Source organism: Crinia signifera, chromosome 9 (assembly GCF_055691185.1).
Source record: "Crinia signifera chromosome 9, ASM5569118v1, whole genome shotgun sequence".
Lineage (NCBI taxonomy): Eukaryota > Metazoa > Chordata > Amphibia > Anura > Myobatrachidae > Crinia > Crinia signifera.
In genome coordinates this window covers 157,648,803-157,669,051 of record NC_139225.1, presented here as the reverse complement: position 1 = coordinate 157,669,051, position 20,249 = coordinate 157,648,803, and the positions used below count along the sequence as shown (strand labels likewise).

The window sequence follows — 20,249 nt, the reverse complement described above, 5'->3', positions numbered from 1 at the left end:
TGTGGCGCTGGTCTCAGGGATGTGATGAAGTGGCAGCCATGTTTCTGGCAGTACCGGATGGCAGGTCGCGGCCAAGCTATAGAGGAGACCTTTACCATCTTTTTTTTTGTTTTGGGGGGGGGGGGGGGGGGGGGTGCATATGTTCACACCTCATGAACCATAAGCATAGTATAGTAAAACTGAGGGTAGAAATGTGCGCAGCCTAGCATTACCATGGTGTGTGCGCCCGTGCATACACACTGCAGCAAAGAGGGACACATATGTACTAATTTAATTGCCCCTCGAGAGTCAAAATGGCTTGTTACAGATGGGTGGATCTACGTCCACCCATCTTTAATTTCCAAGGTGAATCTCGTACACCCAACTACATCCGAAAAGTCATAGTCCACTATCAAGCGCCAAGCTAGAGACAGAACAACAGAGTAAGAGAAACATAACCCACCACTGCTACATAGCCCTAGTATGTTAGATACAGACAAAGCATACGGTAAAAGCACCAGTGCTGGCATACAAGTCTCATGGCAGCGAGCCGGGGGCATCACATGACTAGCGTGGATTTTGCTGTTCCATCCGTTTATATAAGACCAGTATCACCTAGATTTGGAGTATGCAGACAGCCCCCCACACGTGGTTCAAATCACGTCTTATGCCGGTAATTCACCGGGACTTTAATGCCAGATGGCAGCAAGCACTCACTAGAGGGCAGATGCATTGTGGAGCGTAGCCTTGCACATGTGTACACAAGTTGTAAGCGTGCATAGTTAGGTATTGTGCCTCTGGCACAGGGCTGACACCAGTGTGCACGAATAAGGACCCTTAGCAGACCTGGCGTACGGACAGCGCCAGCACCGCTGCAGAGACCGATACAGATCGGCACACGGGTGAATACCAATAATCACGTCTCACTCGCCTTCTACTGCACACCAGGTGCTTTGTGCATCCCGTCCCCTAAGCCCTTTGCACATATACTTTAATATGACACAAAACAACTTTTATATGAACGTATCGGAGCTTACAAAAATAACATTAAAATACAACAGAAAAAGCTTTTCTTAATGCAGCAGTGACATAAAATACAAGCAACACGCACCAAGTGAATCGCTGAAGGGCACTGGTGTGTCGTGCAGTGACAGGGATGGCTGAATACCCTTCTGTTACTCTGGGGTTTATGGAACAGAATGTTACGGAGGGTATGCTGTCAAAATTAAAGCGCCAATCAGTTTACAGCTTGCTGCTTTTAGATTTGAATGCAAAATCCAGATGATTGTGTAATCCCCCTTTTCGGTGCGTCAGACATGTTTTCTATCAGTATTTTACATCATTGGCATTACACGCAGTACATTTAACTGCCTTTGACTGAAGGACTTTAACGTCCCATTCCTTTCCTGAAAGATGTCACCGCCATATAAAAAGCAGTACATGGTCGGAATTATACTGACAGAAGAGTTTGCAGCCTCCTATAGCAATCATTCTAGCACCCTGCATCTTTTAAAACCTGTGTAATCCCCAAACCCCCCCCCCCCCCCAAGTTCTCTCCTCAGGTCCAACACCCCCCCCCAGGGTGTCGCTCTCTGCTGTGTTTCTAGCACAGTCTAGTCTATATATTAGCTGAAATACAGACTACACTGTGCTAGAAGCGTAACAGCAGAGACCGACACCCCAGGTAAGGAAAATGAACTGTTCTGACATACAGAATGCAGGGTGTTAGAGTGAACACTTTTTATCTTCCATGTTAGAGACTTCTTAGCCATTAATACAGAGACGAAGGGCGTATTGTTTTCCCAGACTGATACACAGTTGTGTATGTTACATACAATAATGCGGTCACTTCAGTCAAAGCGGCTTATGAAATGTAGACAAGCAGCATTGAGAGATACTGAATTAGCCAAGAAGGAATTATGGCAGCCGGGCGATAGAGAACATTATCCCAATGCTGCAACGGGAGAGACTGATCCCAAGTCTGCAGGCTGGGTTACCTTCTCTGAGAAGCTGTCTTCTCCCTAGGAGCAGAGCGGATGCAGGGGAGGAAAGGGGAAAAAAACAGATGAATGAGATGTTAGCAGACAGAGAGCAGAAGACCAAGCAGTTCCCTCATCTCTACCTAAGGTTAATGGACAGTTCAACAAATGTAGCTGTTCTGTAACAATTTGCAGAACTTTGTTTGACTAATGGTGTGTACACACGGTCAGATGTGCCTTAAGATCCTATCCACGATCCGATCAGCACATCCGATTTTCATCCAATCTTGACTATATAGTGCAGATCTGCACTATATAGACAAGGCAGCCAAGACTTTCTGGCTTCCGATACGTGAACGCGCATCGGGATCGCAAGGGTTAAAACCCTTGCGATCTGCATCTGATTCCGATCCGATATTGACTATATCGTCAACATCTGAAAGGAAATCGGACCGTGTGTACACACTATAAGGCAATAGTGACATCTTGGCAGACACTACCTGGTGGTGTAGACACTTGCTGATGCTGACAGTGACAGAGCGCCGGCGGCAGCAATGCTGCATACTGCGGCATAGCCCTTGCTAGCGATGTCACCCATAGACCCTGCAGGATGTCACTGGCGAAGCGGGCATTGTCAGCGACATCGCAGGTACAGAGTAGATGACATGGCCCATATCTTGGTCCAATCCCCCAGATCAGACAACATATAATCTAGTGTGTACCCAGCCTTACATTTTACTCAACTTCAACTCTATAAAATGATCTGAAAATTGTATAAGATTATTTACGATTAAGAAGAAAATGGCCAGGCAATTACAGAGCTGACACAAAGGGGCAGAATTCATTTTGATAATGTACAGGAGGATATATTAATGTGAACATTTGTCATCATATTCAGAATGGTTATTTCAGCAGCACCTGGAAAATGCCCAGCTTCAACCAAGGAGACATACAATGGTCAGGATCCCGGCATTCGATATACCGATGCCGGCGTTCCAGACTAGCGCAGAGAGGTCGACACCGGAATCCAACAGCAATTGCGATGCCGTAATCCGGACTGCCAGGATGCTGAATGGTGAGTAACTGGGGTAGGTAACGGTATGCTGGGATATTGGGAGGGGTTACATTTAAGCACTAGCGGGGGAAACTTCAGGTTAGGCTATGGGTAGGGAAGATGAGGCGGTGGGTAGGCTAATGGCAGGGTAGGTTGGGTGGGCAGAGGGGGTATGGGTCATTGGATCGACAGTAAGGAGGTCCACAGTCAATAGGTTGAACACTATCGGTCAACACATGAAAGGTTGAAATTGTGAATGTGAAAACTCATGTCTACCTTTCCCATATCGACCTATTGTATGTGCTGACTTTTTGACCACATCAACTTAAGATGTGTCGACCCATGGCCTGTCAACTGTATCTTGCAGGGGGAGGGTAAGCATACTTATCAGGGCAGTCGGGATTCCCTCCTATGGGATTTGCCAGCATTGGTATTCCGACGCCAGTCATGTGTACGTACCCCCATACAACATACACTGTAATAAGGGGGTGGGATTAATAATAAAACCTTTGGGAGTGACCTCTGCAGACTTTCTGTACCATACAGAGGAGAGTAGACTTTCTCCGGTACAGCTGAGATGTTCATAAATGATTACATTTTACATATAAATGGTTGCGGACTGACGCTATAACGGCCGACACTGCTGGCGCAAATCTAGCGCTGACAGCAATAATGTCAGACAATGACCGCATATCACCATGTTCTCTACATCCAAAATGCTGAATAACGGGACACAGATCTGCCAGCAACATATCTTGTTCTGCTATATAAATACCCAAAGCATTATATACGGCCCAATTCAGCTTTGCAAAAGCAAAAAAAAAAAGCACACAATTTGGCCATAAACATGCTGCACTGCATATGGGGCAAATGTAACACGTGCAGAGATTTAGATGTGGGAGCATGGGACAGAGACATAATCTACAGTACAATGTGTACAATGCCAACTCGTGACGTAATGCCTGGTATAGGACACAGTACAAACTACAATTTGAGAATGTCTTAAAAACAAATTTCGGTACTTATCACGGCGCCCACGATATTAAGTCGTATGATATATAATCGCATCGCATGCCATACACCCGATGCGATTTTAAATTGTATAAGCCCTTCTATATGATTTTTGGTACTTGTTTCCTAGCACGGCCACAACGATTTAGATCGTTGTGGTCGTAAGATAAAAAATCGGATCGATCGCATCGCATGCGATTTGGTCGCATACGATGCGACCGATCCGACCGACCGATTTTTCACCCGATTTTTTTTTTTTTTTCACCAGATTTGTTTCAATTGCCCCCCCAAATGTTACTAAGTGGGCTAGACCCCACGATAGACGTCAACCCGAAGCGTGGCGAGCGCAGCGAGCCCGCGAGGGGCGGCGGTACGCGTCCTCCGACCTTTTCATTCCCCTACTATCCACGTCGGCGTGGAGTTGAGAATATATAGTGTGGCGAGCGCAGCGAGCCACCGAGCCCGAAGCGTGGCGAGCGCAGCGAGCCCCGCGAGGGGACGCGTATAACTTCACAGGTATACGCGTCCCCTCGCGGGGCTCGCTGCGCTCGCCACGCTTCGGGCTCGGTGGCTCGCTGCGCTCGCCACACTATATATTCTCAACTCCACGCCGACGTGGATAGTAGGGGAATGAAAAGGTCGGAGGACGCGTACCGCCGCCCCTCGCGGGCTCGCTGCGCTCGCCACGCTTCGGGTTGACGTCTATCGTGGGGTCATGGCGGGCACATAAAAAATGTGAAATGGGTCATATTGGCCCATTTCACCTTTTTTATCATTTTTCCCTATGTGAGATGGACTTAATGAAGTCCATCTAATCTTGTGCCATTATAATGGCACAAGACCGACGCGATCCTCCCGATTTCAATGTTAAAAGATTTTTTAACATTGAAGTCTATGGAAAAATCGGGTGAATCGGTCGGTCGCATCGCGGCCGATTTTAATTGGTCGCGACCGACCGATTGACCCGATTTCTGTCATTCAAAGGGAAAAAAATTGTAAAAAATCGGCCACATCGTGAGGATCGTGTCCCTTAATTAAGAGCCACGATCACTCACGATTGTGGCCGTTCTAGGAAACAAGTACCTGATTTTTAATTGTATAAGCACCCTAATGGGGGCTTACAATGTTAAATGCACCCCCACTATCAACGCCAACCCGAAGCGTGGCGGGCGCAGCGAGCCCGCGAGGGGCGGCGGTACGCGTCCTCCGACCTTTTCATACCCCACTATCCACGTCGGCGTGGAGTTGATTTTATATAGTGTGGCAAGCATAACGAGCCACCGAGACCGAAGCGTGGCGAGCGCACGCGCAATACATGTAAAGTAATACGCGTCCCCTCGCGGTGCTCGCCACGCTTCGGGCTCGGTGGCTTGCTGCGCTCGACACACTATATAAAATCAACTCCACGCCGGCGTGTATAGTGGGGGTATGAAAAGGTCGGAGGATGCGTACCGCCGCCCCTCGCGGGCTCGCCACGCTTCGTGTTGCCGTTGGGGGTGCTTTTAACATACTAAGCAACCATCACGGTTAATTATCTTATAGGGGGCACTTTTAACATTGAAAAATCCATTAGGGTGCTTATACAATTTTAAATCGCATACCATTGTATCATACAATGCGATGGTATACAATTTAAAATTGTATAACATCGCATGCCATCGCATCACATACCATCGTATGCTTATGGTCTGCGATGGGCGCCGTGCTAGTACTCAAGTACCCAAATTTCTGATATTAAACCAGTTTAGTTATGCAGATCTAGCTTATTACTAAAGTAATGGGATAGTTTAATTGGTTTCACATAATTTACTAAGCTCATATGTAAGGAAGGGGGGGTTGTTTAATCTGTCCGACCCTTTACCGTAAGCGGCCCACAATTCTCACCAGGTCAATGAGTTTGGTAACGGGGATTTCCCGGATTGGCCTCTTCATTCGGCACAAGGCTTCCAGCGAGGTGCCAAAAGAACTAGCCAGGTAGCTCCCACTGATGGTTAGGAAGTAGTCCTTGCCACGGTCCAGGTGCAGAACTAATATATCTTCAATGCTGTCCTGGCCGGAGTTGAGCAGGGTAACGGAGTCCTTACTGACGTACACATCCAGGCTGATCTCCACACATTCGTCTGGGAGGGGAAGAAAAGTACCAGGCATGAAGAGTCAACGTTTTTGCTAAATAAGTTTTTCCCCTTGACACCATGTACAGGGACAGAGTTATGTTGGGGTGCCTTAACGGAAGCGGGCATCAGAAAGCGTTCTACTAGTTTTAATGGTGTTATTTTTAACTGTTTCATTTAATGGAGATACTATTGGCTGATTAGTTTCGGTTGGATGTAGAGTTTATTACAAAAACATTTATGCACCTCAAGATAGCAGTGTGTTCCCAGCAATGTTGAAAAAGAAACAATTTGAATACACTTTAGGGATATTCTAAAGCTGTACACCCACCTATACATACACTGAAATGGTAAACCTGATGATGACTAGGTTGTGCCCCTCAGACGGCTGAGGAAGCAGCAGACACGAAGTACTGGATTCAGTATGAAATTCCAACATTTAAAATCCCGACATGGTCAAAGTCCCGACATGGTCAAAATGCAGACATATAGAATGTAGAGAGGTGAAAAAGTCAACATGACTTTTGGTCGACATGGGTTTTTTCACTATTTTTGGACCCGACATGTGCCGAAACAGTCGACATGGACACAGTTGGAAGTCAACTCGCTGCGCTCGGCACACTATTTTATTCTCCCACCTCGCCCTAGTGGATGGTAGGGCATGAAATACCGCCTGTCGGTCAAAAAAAACCAGTGAAAACACCCATGTCGACCATGCGACCTGTCGAACGAAAGTCATGTTGACTTTCACCTGTCTACATTCTATATGTCGGCATTTTTACCTTGTCTGGATTTTAAATGTCGGTATTTTGACCGTTGATCAATGGTTGGCAGTATTTTGACTGCATCCCGAAGTACTGGGGTCTTACTAATTAGCTGTGCAGGAGAGAAGTAATGTAACACTTAAAACAAGATAGGGACACCAGAGGGGAACTCAATTGAGGATATAGGATGTGAATTGCCATTGCTGCATCTATTAAATGCCCGACTCGCACTCCTCGCCAAGACAATTTGCACCTAATTCTCTCAAAAGTGCCTGTTATACAATGGGGTAGAGAACACTTAAAGTAGATTTCGCTGCTGCAAAACGCAGACCCTGCCAGGCATATTCGTCCAGGCGAATCCGTTCACCCTCAATTGAATTCCCCCCAACGTAACTCTAGCTAATAACACTCACACTTTCTGCACCCATGTATATATATGGCTGAGGAACCCATAACAGGCAGTGTACTCCAAGCTGGTGTCACACAGGCAGTATGGTGGGGAAGCACCCAGGCACCTTACTGCATGTTTGAGTAGAAAGCTGCTGCTTGCAATTAGCCTCAATGATTTATAACCAGAAAATCTCTTAGATAAAATCATTACGCTTACAAGAGAACACAATCCAATGGTCCCCATTAATAGAACTGCATTGATATGAACCAATTGAAAAGCACTCAAAAGGCCCCCATACACTTGTGCAATTTTTACCCGATTCCGACGGATCGGGCTGAGAAATTGGATAAAATTGGGCCAAATTGCATTTGTTTGACATCCAAACCGACCAGATGCGTGGTCCCGTGCGCATTAAGTCGGAGGTCAGACATGCTGCATAGAAGATAAATCATGCAGCTGCCAGTGAGGTTAGTGTGATTCTGTACAGCACCCAACCTTCTATAACCAGAACAATAAACCGTTCACAGGACACGTACTTGGCTCCAGGAATCCTTCGCACGGCTCAGCGCGCAGCCAGGTCTTGCAGTACTGCGTGTCATTCAGCTTGGGAATGAAGGAGAAGTGACACGGGACCTGTCCATCGTTCTGAATGACAAATTTCTCTTTATGTAGCTGACGGAATCTCACCCGCTCAAACTTGAACTGTGGCGCAAGACAGAATGCAGCGGTGATCAGGGCAATGATACATATGGGAGAGACGTTACCGTTACACAGTACTTTATCAGGTGCTTCTTCATAATCCACCCAACATTACTAAATGTAGCAACAAAGAGGGTGACCAAAATATACAAAATACATAGGACTAGGACAGAGGGCCCTACTTCTCACAGCTTACAGTCTTCCTTAACCAGCTATTACTATGCTGTGGGAACCTGCTGTGGAAGGGTTACGATTGTCTAGTAAAACACTCTTATATAAATGACTTGTCACTATGAGTACAGTACTGTGACAGCAGGTGTAGGAACACCAGCAAATATAATACACTTAACGCATCATTACAATCTCTGCATTTGTAGAATGAATCAGTCTGAAACTCACATCTCTCCTGCTGAGGTTTAAGGAAGGAAGGAAATCATTCTCCATTCTGTCCATCATCCTCACAATGTCTTCAAAGGCTTTTCTGTACCTGCGCTCCACCACTACTTTCACCTGGGAAGGCAACAGTCTGGTTACGTAGGAAATTAGATAGATAGATAGATAAATCTGCAAGGTGAAGATCACTGTGTGACACTTTAAACGCACCTTATTAGAAATACATAGATTGATAATTATGAAGATCGCTACGTCTAATGGTCCATACACACTGGGCGACTATGGCCAGCAAGTATGGACAGCGATGATATCGTTCATCGCTGCGGGAAAAGCCGCTCAGTGCATACACACTGAGCGGCTTTCCCCCTGCCCGGCGCTGACAGAGGACGGCATTGCATAGCAGAGTGCTATGCAAAACCGCCCTGAAAGCTGCTCATCTGCTGGTATAACCAGCAGGTGAACGTCTTTCCCGGTGATGTTGCGGGAGCGCGCAGCAGCGCTCACTGCCGGGCCACACACACTGCTGTTTTGAGCGACTTTCAGCTCAAAGTCACCCAGATGCCTTTGCATCACTTTCAAAATGAGTTGTGTGAATTCTCAATAAAATAAAAAAAAGTGTTTAGAAATATCTAGTGTATTAAGGTCACCCGAGGGTATTATTACTTGTTTTATTGTGAGTGCAACACAATAAATATTTGTTTGACAAAATACAATTGCACCATATGTCTGTTTCCTGTTTAAGTTGCTGAGTCAAACAAGACCTATGTATAGAGGACTCTGATCTGTGAAGATTGTCCGAAGTAAGAGGGAGAGGAATGTCTGCTGCACCACTGTCTAGTGACGTCACCAGGGGTAACAAATAAATAAATAATAATCTATATGCTTGTTGCACCATTTAAAAAATGTAGTTTTTATGAGAATGTACACAATTAATACTAAAAGCGATAGATGTAACATATGCACAGAGTTAGATTTGGGTGAGTTATTGTTTCTGTGTAGGGTAAATACTGGCTGCTTTATTATTACACTGCAATATAGATCTCACTTTGAAGTACACACCCCACCCAAATCTAACTTTTCTGCACATGTTACATCTGCCCCACCTGCAGTGCACATGGTTTTGTCCATTAGAGAGAGAATTTGCTTTTGCAGGTGAACCAGAATCGGGCAGTAAGCTTGCTTTTTTCGGTCATCTGCCAGGTAAGCTATTTACCTGTATATCAGCATTTGTTGAAGGAGACGAGAGCATTCATTTACTTGAAAAAAAATAATTATCCCTCGTCTGTACTGGGGGGTGGGGGGTTCATTCAGTCGGCCCTATTTAAGTCGACATGCATTGGCTTGACCACTGAAGGTCGACAGGGTTGGAAGGTGGACACAAGCATAAATAGAAGCAAGGTGAATGCACAGGAAGGTTACCCCGATGCTGAACAGCGAGCTGACGGGCTTGTGGTCGCTGGTTTTAAGCTCCATGTGGCTGCGGTATTTCAGTTGCTTTATATTGGTTCCCCTCCAAAGTACACGGTCACACCAGGCCGGCACCCGACACTTCCCACTGGGTGGACAGAAGAGAAACATCTGTAGACACTTTGCTATTACTAAATAAGCAAGAAAAGAATAAGAATTAGCAGATGGAGTAGGATTTGTTGCACTGGTCAGTGCGGTGACTGAGACTAAGGGGGTGATTCAGGCCCGTCCCGATGTTTGTGGGACTGCGCATGGTCTATTATGCGCATGTCAAGCTTCCCTTTGCGGCAACTTGAATTCAAGCCTTACGCAAGGATCGGGGTGAGCCAGGGGCGGACGGCGGTGGCGACCATCAAAAGATTTCTCCTGCAGCGGAGGCATGCAAGGGGATGTGTCCACATCTCCTCACATATTACCGAGGGGAATCGGTGGCAGGGAGGGGGCGACTTATATTTTGAGGGGCCGCATCGCAGACGCTCGGTAAGTCGGGATCCTTGCTGCTTACCGAGCCAACCAGAATGAGACCCTAAGCCACTGTATGCTTTGCTTTATCCCACTGGGGCAGGGCACTGTAACATGGTCCAAACACGTGGTAACCTCTGTGCACACACTGTATGGGAAGCTTTTCCGTCAGTCTCCTCTCTGTATCACTGTGTGACAGGAGAACGGGAGAGAGACTGAGACCGGCATAAAGAAACCTTCAGCATGGAGCCACAAATGGTTAGCGGTGCTGCACTGGGGGCCCCATCACCTGGATTAAATACATCTAGCGCCCGTCAGTGTGGAGTTTGTATGTCCTCACTGTACGTGTGTGGGGTTTCTCAAACTCCAGAAATACACTGGTATGTTAAATGGCAGGAAAAAAAAAAAAAAACATTAACCCTAGTGTGCCTCTACTTGGATATACTGTATATAGATAGTGAGCTCCACTGGGCCGGGACCGAAGGACCTATATATACTTTATAAAGGGTGTACGGTGCTTTTTATAACAACAAAATAATTACGGATACATGTATAAATAAAATACATTGTGTAGCCAGTAGGTGTCACTATAAACAGTGTAATCCGATCCTGAATGGGGGTTACTAAAGTGCAAGTTTTAGAAGGGAAAGTTGTTGCCCCTAGCAACCAATTAGATTCTAATTACTCTCTAGAAGGTGCTACACAATTAATTAGAATCTGATTGGTTGCTAGGGGCAACATCTCATTTCTAAAAACTCACACTAGTAAATTTACCCCTTAATCCAGGGGTGGGGAACCTTTTTGGGGCCAAGGGCCGTATGTAATGGGGGAAAATGCTATGGGGGACATATATATAAAAAATCCACTTACAAATTGTACTGCAGCAGCAGTCACACGCTCCGACGGCTGCCGCAGAATAGCACTCCCAACGTCCAGCTGCTGCAGATTAAGAGTCATCTCACGAGAACTCCCCCGTACTCGACTCCCGGCCAAGCCGCCAGGCGGGTGAGCCACTCAGCCTGTCTATGGCCCGCGGGCCGGAGGTTCCCCACCCCTGCCTTAATCTAACGCTTTATATGGATGACTATTGCATTATTTATTTAAGTGTCTTATATAGCGCAGCAGATTCCGTTACAGTGTCTTATATAGCGCAGCAGATTCCGTTACAGTGTCTTATATAGCGCAGCAGATTCCGTTACAGTGTCTTATATAGCGCAGCAGATTCCATTACATTGTCTTATATAGCGCAGCAGATTCCGTTACAGCGTCTTATATAGCGCAGCAGATTCCGTTACAGCGTCTTATATAGCGCAGCAGATTCCGTTACAGCGTCTTATATAGCGCAGCAGATTCCGTTACAGCGTCTTATATAGCGCAGCAGATTCCGTTACAGTGTCTTATATAGCGCAGCAGATTCCGTTACAGTGTCTTATACAGCGCAGCAGATTCTGGTACAGTGTCTTACATAGCGCAGCAGATTCCGTTACAGTGTCTTATATAGCGCAGCAGATTCCGTTACAGTGTCTTATATAGTGCAGCAGATTCCATTACATTGTCTTATATAGCGCAGCAGATTCCGTTACAGCGTCTTATATAGCGCAGCAGATTCCGTTACAGCGTCTTATATAGCGCAGCAGATTCCGTTACAGCGTCTTATATAGCGCAGCAGATTCCGTTACATTGTCTTATATAGCGCAGCAGATTCCGTTACAGCGTCTTATATAGCGCAGCAGATTCCGTTACAGCGTCTTATATAGCGCAGCAGATTCCGTTACATTGTCTTATATAGCGCAGCAGATTCCGTTACAGCGTCTTATATAGCGCAGCAGATTCCGTTACAGTGTCTTATATAGCGCAGCAGATTCCGTTACAGTGTCTTATATAGCGCAGCAGATTCCGTTACAGTGTCTTATATAGCGCAGCAGATTCCGGTACACTGTCTTATATAGCGCAGCAGATTCCGTTACAGTGTCTTATATAGCGCAGCAGATCCCGTTACAGTGTCTTATATAGCACAGCAGATTCCGTTACAGTGTCTTATATAGCGCAGCAGATTCCGTTACAGTGTCTTATATAGCGCAGCAGATTCCGTTACAGCGTCTTATATAGCGCAGCAGATTCCGTTACAGCGTCTTATATAGCGCAGCAGATTCCGTTACAGTGTCTTATATAGCGCAGCAGATTCCGTTACAGTGTCTTATATAGCACAGCAGATTCCGTTACAGTGTCTTATATAGCGCAGCAGATTCCGTTACAGCATCTTATATAGCGCAGCAGATTTCGTTACAGCATCTTATATAGCGCAGCAGATTCAATTGGAAACAACAGTGATTAATCAAACTGGGTACAAACAAACCGACATAGAGGTAGGAGGGCCCTGCTGCAAGCTTACAATCTATAGGGATAAAGCATCCTTATTTGCAAATAACCAGTCAATGATCATAGATATACTGTATAAAGCATTCTATATTACATCTAGGATCTGACTGCTCTGGTAACTGAGATAACAACAGTAAGGTCAGGGCTGACCGCTTGACTTGTTCTGTCGGGCACCATCTAGTGGTTGCCTGCGCGCAAAACACTTGAATTCCCCTCATAGAGGTGAGGAGCAGTGTTGGTCTTTTATAATATAGGCTGACAATTTCCAGAGAAAATATTGGGACCGGTGTTAAACATAGTTATGTTGTAATATATTTAAACCTATCCTTAAAGCTACAATATAATACCTGATTATAAGGTCTCCGTTTATAAGCCAAAGTGAAGCTTTAACGTATATATTTGTTATGGACATAAAGTAAAGAGACCGGTCTGATCACTGGCACTAGGATTATAGCACCTGGCAAGTTTCTCAGTGTTAATGATATCACTGAGAAGATCATCATAGTGCAGTTTAGGTAGAAAGCGCATTATTTGTAGGCGGCCATCAAGTTACACCAGTGTTTTTCAACCACTGTGCCATGGTACACTAGTGTGCCTTGAGCTGTTCTCAAGTGTGCCCCCAGATCTAGAGATGCCCACACAGCCACTACCACTATTATATTATTTTTGTTAACTGTGGGGACCAGTGTGATTGATTTTTTCATATTGGGACCAATGGCATTGTTTTTTTCCCTATGAGGGCCAATCTGTTTTTTCCTATGGGGGTCTTATAGTGTGCCCTGGCAATTTTAAAATCTTGTTTGGTGTGCCGCGATTTGAAAAAGGTTGAAAATCACTGAGTTACACAATGAGTCTGATACAAGTAACTTTATGTCTGGGACAAACCATATTGCCATTTCTATTGTTTTCTGTGCAGGGTAAATACTGGCTGCTTTACCATGTATCCCACACATTTAAGACCGCTTTAATTTTACACTGCAATTTAATTTGATTTTGAACACCCCCCACCTAAATTTAACTCTGTGCACATGATACATCTGCCCCCTGCAGCGCAGCATGGTTTTGCTCAGTGGTGTTTTTGCTTTACGACAGACATGATTCAGGCCCCTGGTGCGTCTGAATAAAACACTACATAGCTTTGGTTTTGCACTATGTAGTATTGCTGAGCGTTCATATCCTACAATGGTGGCTGTAAAGTGCAGTATGGAGAACTCAGCGTTCCTAGCCTCGGGATCTTTCCACACACAGCAGCATAAACTCAGCATGGCTTCCTGACAGCAGTATGAGCACACACAGCAGCACACACACACCGCCTCAGCTCTGCATGGCTTCCTGACAGCAGTATGAGCACACACAGCAGCCTACACACCGCCTCAGCTCTGCATGGCTTCCTGATAGCAGTATGAGCACACACAGCAGCCTACACACCGCCTCAGCTCTGCATGGCTTCCTGATAGCAGTATGAGCACACACAGCAGCACACACACACCGCCTCAGCTCTGCATGGCTTCCTGACAGCAGTATGAGCACACACAGCAGCATACACACCGCCTCAGCTCTGCATGGCTTCCTGATAGCAGTATGAGCACACACAGCAGCATACACACCGCCTCAGCTCTGCATGGCTTCCTGATAGCAGTATGAGCACACACAGCAGCCTACACACCGCCTCAGCTCTGCATGGCTTCCTGATAGCAGTATGAGCACACACAGCAGCATACACACCGCCTCAGCTCTGCATGGCTTCCTGATAGCAATATGAGCACACACAGCAGCACACACACCGCCTCAGCTCTGCATGGCTTCCTGATAGCAGTATGAGCACACACAGCAGCACACACACCGCCTCAGCTCTGCATGGCTTCCTGATAGCAGTATGAGCACACACAGCAGCACACACACCGCCTCAGCTCTGCATGGCTTCCTGATAGCAGTATGAGCACACACAGCAGCATACACACCGCCTCAGCTCTGCATGGCTTCCTGATAGCAGTATGAGAACACACAGCAGCATACACACCGCCTCAGCTCTGCATGGCTTCCTGATAGCAGTATGAGAACACACAGCAGCCTACACACCGCCTCAGCTCTGCATGGCTTCCTGATAGCAGTATGAGCACACACAGCAGCACACACACCGCCTTAGCTCTGCATGGCTTCCTGATAGCAGTATGAGCACACACAGCAGCACACACACCGCCTCAGCTCTGCATGGCTTCCTGATAGCAGTATGAGCACACACAGCAGCATACACACCGCCTCAGCTCTGCATGGCTTCCTGACAGCAGTATGAGCACACACAGCAGCATACACACCGCCTCAGCTCTGCATGGCTTCCTGATAGCAGTATGAGCACACACAGCAGCATACACACCGCCTCAGCTCTGCATGGCTTCCTGATAGCAGTATGAGCACACACAGCAGCCTACACACCGCCTCAGCTCTGCATGGCTTCCTGATAGCAGTATGAGCACACACAGCAGCATACACACCGCCTCAGCTCTGCATGGCTTCCTGATAGCAATATGAGCACACACAGCAGCACACACACCGCCTCAGCTCTGCATGGCTTCCTGATAGCAGTATGAGCACACACAGCAGCACACACACCGCCTCAGCTCTGCATGGCTTCCTGATAGCAGTATGAGCACACACAGCAGCACACACACCGCCTCAGCTCTGCATGGCTTCCTGATAGCAGTATGAGCACACACAGCAGCATACACACCGCCTCAGCTCTGCATGGCTTCCTGATAGCAGTATGAGAACACACAGCAGCATACACACCGCCTCAGCTCTGCATGGCTTCCTGATAGCAGTATGAGAACACACAGCAGCCTACACACCGCCTCAGCTCTGCATGGCTTCCTGATAGCAGTATGAGCACACACAGCAGCACACACACCGCCTTAGCTCTGCATGGCTTCCTGATAGCAGTATGAGCACACACAGCAGCACACACACCGCCTCAGCTCTGCATGGCTTCCTGATAGCAGTATGAGCACACACAGCAGCATACACACCGCCTCAGCTCTGCATGGCTTCCTGACAGCAGTATGAGCACACACAGCAGCCTACACACCGCCTCAGCTCTGCATGGCTTCCTGATAGCAGTATGAGCACACACAGCAGCATACACACCGCCTCAGCTCTGCATGGCTTCCTGATAGCAGTATGAGCACACACAGCAGCACACACACACCGCCTCAGCTCTGCATGGCTTCCTGGTAGCAGTATGAGCACACACAGCAGCCTACACACCGACTCAGCTCTGCATGGCTTCCTGATAGCAGTATGAGCACACACAGCAGCACACACACCGCCTCAGCTCTGCATGGCTTCCTGATAGCAGTATGAGCACACACAGCAGCATACACACCGCCTCAGCTCTGCATGGCTTCCTGATAGCAGTATGAGCACACACAGCAGCCTACACACCGCCTCAGCTCTGCATGGCTTCCTGATAGCAGTATGAGCACACACACTGCAGAATACACACCGCCTCAGCTCTGCATGGCTTCCTGATAGCAGTATGAGCACACACAGCAGCATACACACCGCCTCAGCTCTGCATGGCTTCCTGACAGCAGTATGAGCACACACAGCAGCATACACACCGCCTCAGCTCTGCATGGCTTCCTGACAGCAGTATGAGCACACACAGCAGCCTACACACCGCCTCAGCTCTGCATGGCTTCCTGATAGCAGTATGAGCACACACAGCAGCATACACACCGCCTCAGCTCTGCATGGCTTCCTGATAGCAGTATGAGCACACACAGCAGCACACACACACCGCCTCAGCTCTGCATGGCTTCCTGGTAGCAGTATGAGCACACACAGCAGCCTACACACCGACTCAGCTCTGCATGGCTTCCTGATAGCAGTATGAGCACACACAGCAGCACACACACCGCCTCAGCTCTGCATGGCTTCCTGATAGCAGTATGAGCACACACAGCAGCCTACACACCGCCTCAGCTCTGCATGGCTTCCTGATAGCAGTATGAGCACACACACTGCAGAATACACACCGCCTCAGCTCTGCATGGCTTCCTGATAGCATTATGAGCACACACAGCAGCACACACACACCGCCTCAGCTCTGCATGGCTTCCTGATAGCAGTATGAGCACACACAGCAGCACACACACCGCCTCAGCTCTGCATGGCTTCCTGATAGCAGTATAAGCACACACAGCAGCCTACACACCGCCTCAGCTCTGCATGGCTTCCTGATAGCAGTATGAGCACACACAGCAGCACACACACCGCCTCAGCTCTGCATGGGCTCCTGATAGCAGTATGAGCACACACAGCAGCACACACACCGCCTCAGCTCTGCATGGCTTCCTGATAGCAGTATGAGCACACACAGCAGAATACACACAGCTTCAGCTCTGCATGGCTTCCTGACAGCAGTATGAGCACACACAGCAGAATACACACAGCTTCAGCTCTGCATGGCTTCCTGATAGCAGTATGAGCACACACAGCAGCATACACACACCGCCTCAGCTCTGCATGGCTTCCTGATAGCAATATGAGCACACACAGCAGCCTACACACAGCCTCAGCTCTGCATGGCTTCCTGATAGCAGTATGAGCACACACAGCAGCCTACACACAGCCTCAGCTCTTCATGGCTTCCTGATAGTAGTATGAGCACACACAGCAGCACACACACCGCCTCAGCTCTGCATGGCTTCCTGATAGCAGTATGAGCACACACAGCAGCATACACACCGCCTCAGCTCTGCATGGCTTCCTGATAGCAGTATGAGCACACACAGCAGCATACACACCGCCTCAGCTCTGCATGGCTTCCTGATAGCAGTATGAGCACACACAGCAGCACACACACACACACACCGCCTCAGCTCTGCATGGCTTCCTGATAGCAGTATGAGCACACACAGCAGCACACACACCGCCTCAGCTCTGCATGGCTTCCTGATAGCAGTATGAGCACACACACAGCAGCATACACACCGCCTCAGCTCTGCATGGCTTCCTGATAGCAGTATGAGCACACACAGCAGCATACACACCGCCTCAGCTCTGCATGGCTTCCTGATAGCAGTATGAGCACACACAGCAGCACACACACACACCGCCTCAGCTCTGCATGGCTTCCTGATAGCAGTATGAGCACACACGGCAGCCTACACACCGCCTCAGCTCTGCATGGCTTCCTGACAGCAGTATGAGCACACACAGCAGCACACACACCGCCTCAGCTCTGCATGGCTTCCTGATAGCAGTGTGAGCACACACACCGCCTCAGCTCTGCATGGCTTCCTGATAGCAGTATGAGCACACACAGCAGCATACACACACCCTCAGCTCTGCATGGCTTCCTGATAGCAGTATGAGCACACACAGCAGCATACACACAGCCTCAGCTCTGCATGGCTTCCTGATAGCAGTATGAGCACACACAGCAGCCTACACACAGCCTCAGCTCTGCATGGCTTCCTGATAGCAGTATGAGCACACACAGCAGCATACACACACCGCCTCAGCTCTGCATGGCTTCCTGATAGCAGTATGAGCACACACAGCAGCACACACACCGCCTCAGCTCTGCATGGCTTCCTGATAGCAGTATGAGCACACACAGCAGCATACACACCACCTCAGCTCTGCATGGCTTCCTGATAGCAGTATGAGCACACACAGCAGCATACACACCGCCTCAGCTCTGCATGGTTTCCTGATAGCAGTATGAGCACACACAGCAGCATACACACCGCCTCAGCTCTGCATGGCTTCCTGATAGCAGTATGAGCACACACAGCAGCCTACACACCGCCTCAGCTCTGCATGGCTTCCTGATAGCAGTATGAGCACACACAGCAGCCTACACACCGCCTCAGCTCTGCATGGCTTCCTGATAGCAGTATGAGCAAACACAGCAGCACACACACCGCCTCAGCTCTGCATGGCTTCCTGATAGCAGTATGAGCACACACAGCAGCATACACACCGCCTCAGCTCTGCATGGCTTCCTGATAGCAGTATGAGCACACACAGCAGCATACACACCGCCTCAGCTCTGCATGGTTTCCTGATAGCAGTATGAGCACACACACTGCAGAATACACACCGCCTCAGCTCTGCATGGCTTCCTGATAGCAGTATGAGCAAACACAGCAGCATACACACCGCCTCAGCTCTGCATGGCTTCCTGATAGCAGTATGAGCACACACAGCAGCATACACACCGCCTCAGCTCTGCATGGCTTCCTGACAGCAGTATGAGCACACACAGCAGCATACACACCGCCTCAGCTCTGCATGGCTTCCTGATAGCAGTATGAGCACACACAGCAGCATACACACCGCCTCAGCTCTGCATGGCTTCCTGATAGCATTATGAGCACACACAGCAGCACACACACACCGCCTCAGCTCTGCATGGCTTCCTGATAGCAGTATGAGCACACACAGCAGCATACACACCGCCTCAGCTCTGCATGGCTTCCTGATAGCAGTATGAGAACACACAGCAGCATACACACCGCCTCAGCTCTGCATGGCTTCCTGACAGCAGTATGAGAACACAGCAGCACACACACACCGCCTCAGCTCTGCATGGCTTCCTGATAGCAGTATGAGCACACAGCAGCACACACACACCGCCTCAGCTCTGCATGGCTTCCTGATAGCAGTATGAGCACACACAGCAGCCTACACACCGCCTCAGCTCTGCATGGCTTCCTGACAGCAGTATGAGCACACACACAGCAGCATACACACCGCCTCAGCTCTGCATGGCTTCCTGATAGCAGTATGAGCACACACAGCAGCACACACACCGCCTTAGCTCTGCATGGCTTCCTGACAGCAGTATGAGCACACACAGCAGCCTACACACCGCCTCAGCTCTGCATGGCTTCCTGACAGCAGTATGAGCACACAAAGCAGCACACACACCGCCTCAGCTCTGCATGGCTTCCTGACAGCAGTATGAGCACACACAGCAGCATACACACCGCCTCAGCTCTGCATGGCTTCCTGATAGCAGTATGAGCACACACAGCAGCACACACACACCGCCTCAGCTCTGCATGGCTTCCTGATAGCAATATGAGCACACACAGCAGCACACACACCGCCTCAGCTCTGCATGGCTTCCTGACAGCAGTATGAGCACGCACAGCAGCCTACACACACCGCCTCAGCTCTGCATGGCTTCCTGATAGCAGTATGAGCACACACAGCAGCACACACACCGCCTCAGCTCTGCATGGCTTCCTGATAGCAGTATGAGCACAGTATGAGCACACAATGCAGTTTATTCTATTACAAGGATTGCTGTCACATAGAGCACGTGAGCGGGGCCCGTATACTGAATGCACATGGGCTGATGTATCGCTGTACTGACGGAACCTGTACACACTTCATTAAAGGTTCTATTTCTTTAGAACCCTCTCTGCGTATCACACAGCCCCACCGCGCCTGCTGCAAGAACCTGTCTGTATGCAAATAATTACCACCTTATTATGTAATGACAAAAAGTAAAAAAAAGTTTGTGATGGAATAAAAAACCTAACA

At 48.3% G+C, this 20,249-nt stretch overlaps 1 protein-coding gene across 2 annotated transcripts in view; it reads right to left on the bottom strand.

The window, feature by feature from the left end:
- The window catches only part of OCRL (OCRL inositol polyphosphate-5-phosphatase), a 65,735-nt gene that overhangs the window by 6,947 nt on the left and 38,539 nt on the right, over positions 1-20,249 (bottom strand). The window contains exons 15-19 of one of the 2 annotated variants that reach the window (XM_083160329.1): positions 9,801-9,936; positions 8,388-8,498; positions 7,826-7,991; positions 5,908-6,143; positions 1,977-2,000 (exon numbers count right to left, since the gene is read on the bottom strand). In XM_083160329.1, coding sequence (XP_083016455.1) covers positions 1,977-2,000; positions 5,908-6,143; positions 7,826-7,991; positions 8,388-8,498; positions 9,801-9,936 — 673 coding nt within the window. The remainder of the gene's footprint in view (positions 1-1,976; positions 2,001-5,907; positions 6,144-7,825; positions 7,992-8,387; positions 8,499-9,800; positions 9,937-20,249) is intronic. The other variant, XM_083160330.1, reaches the window with a different exon arrangement.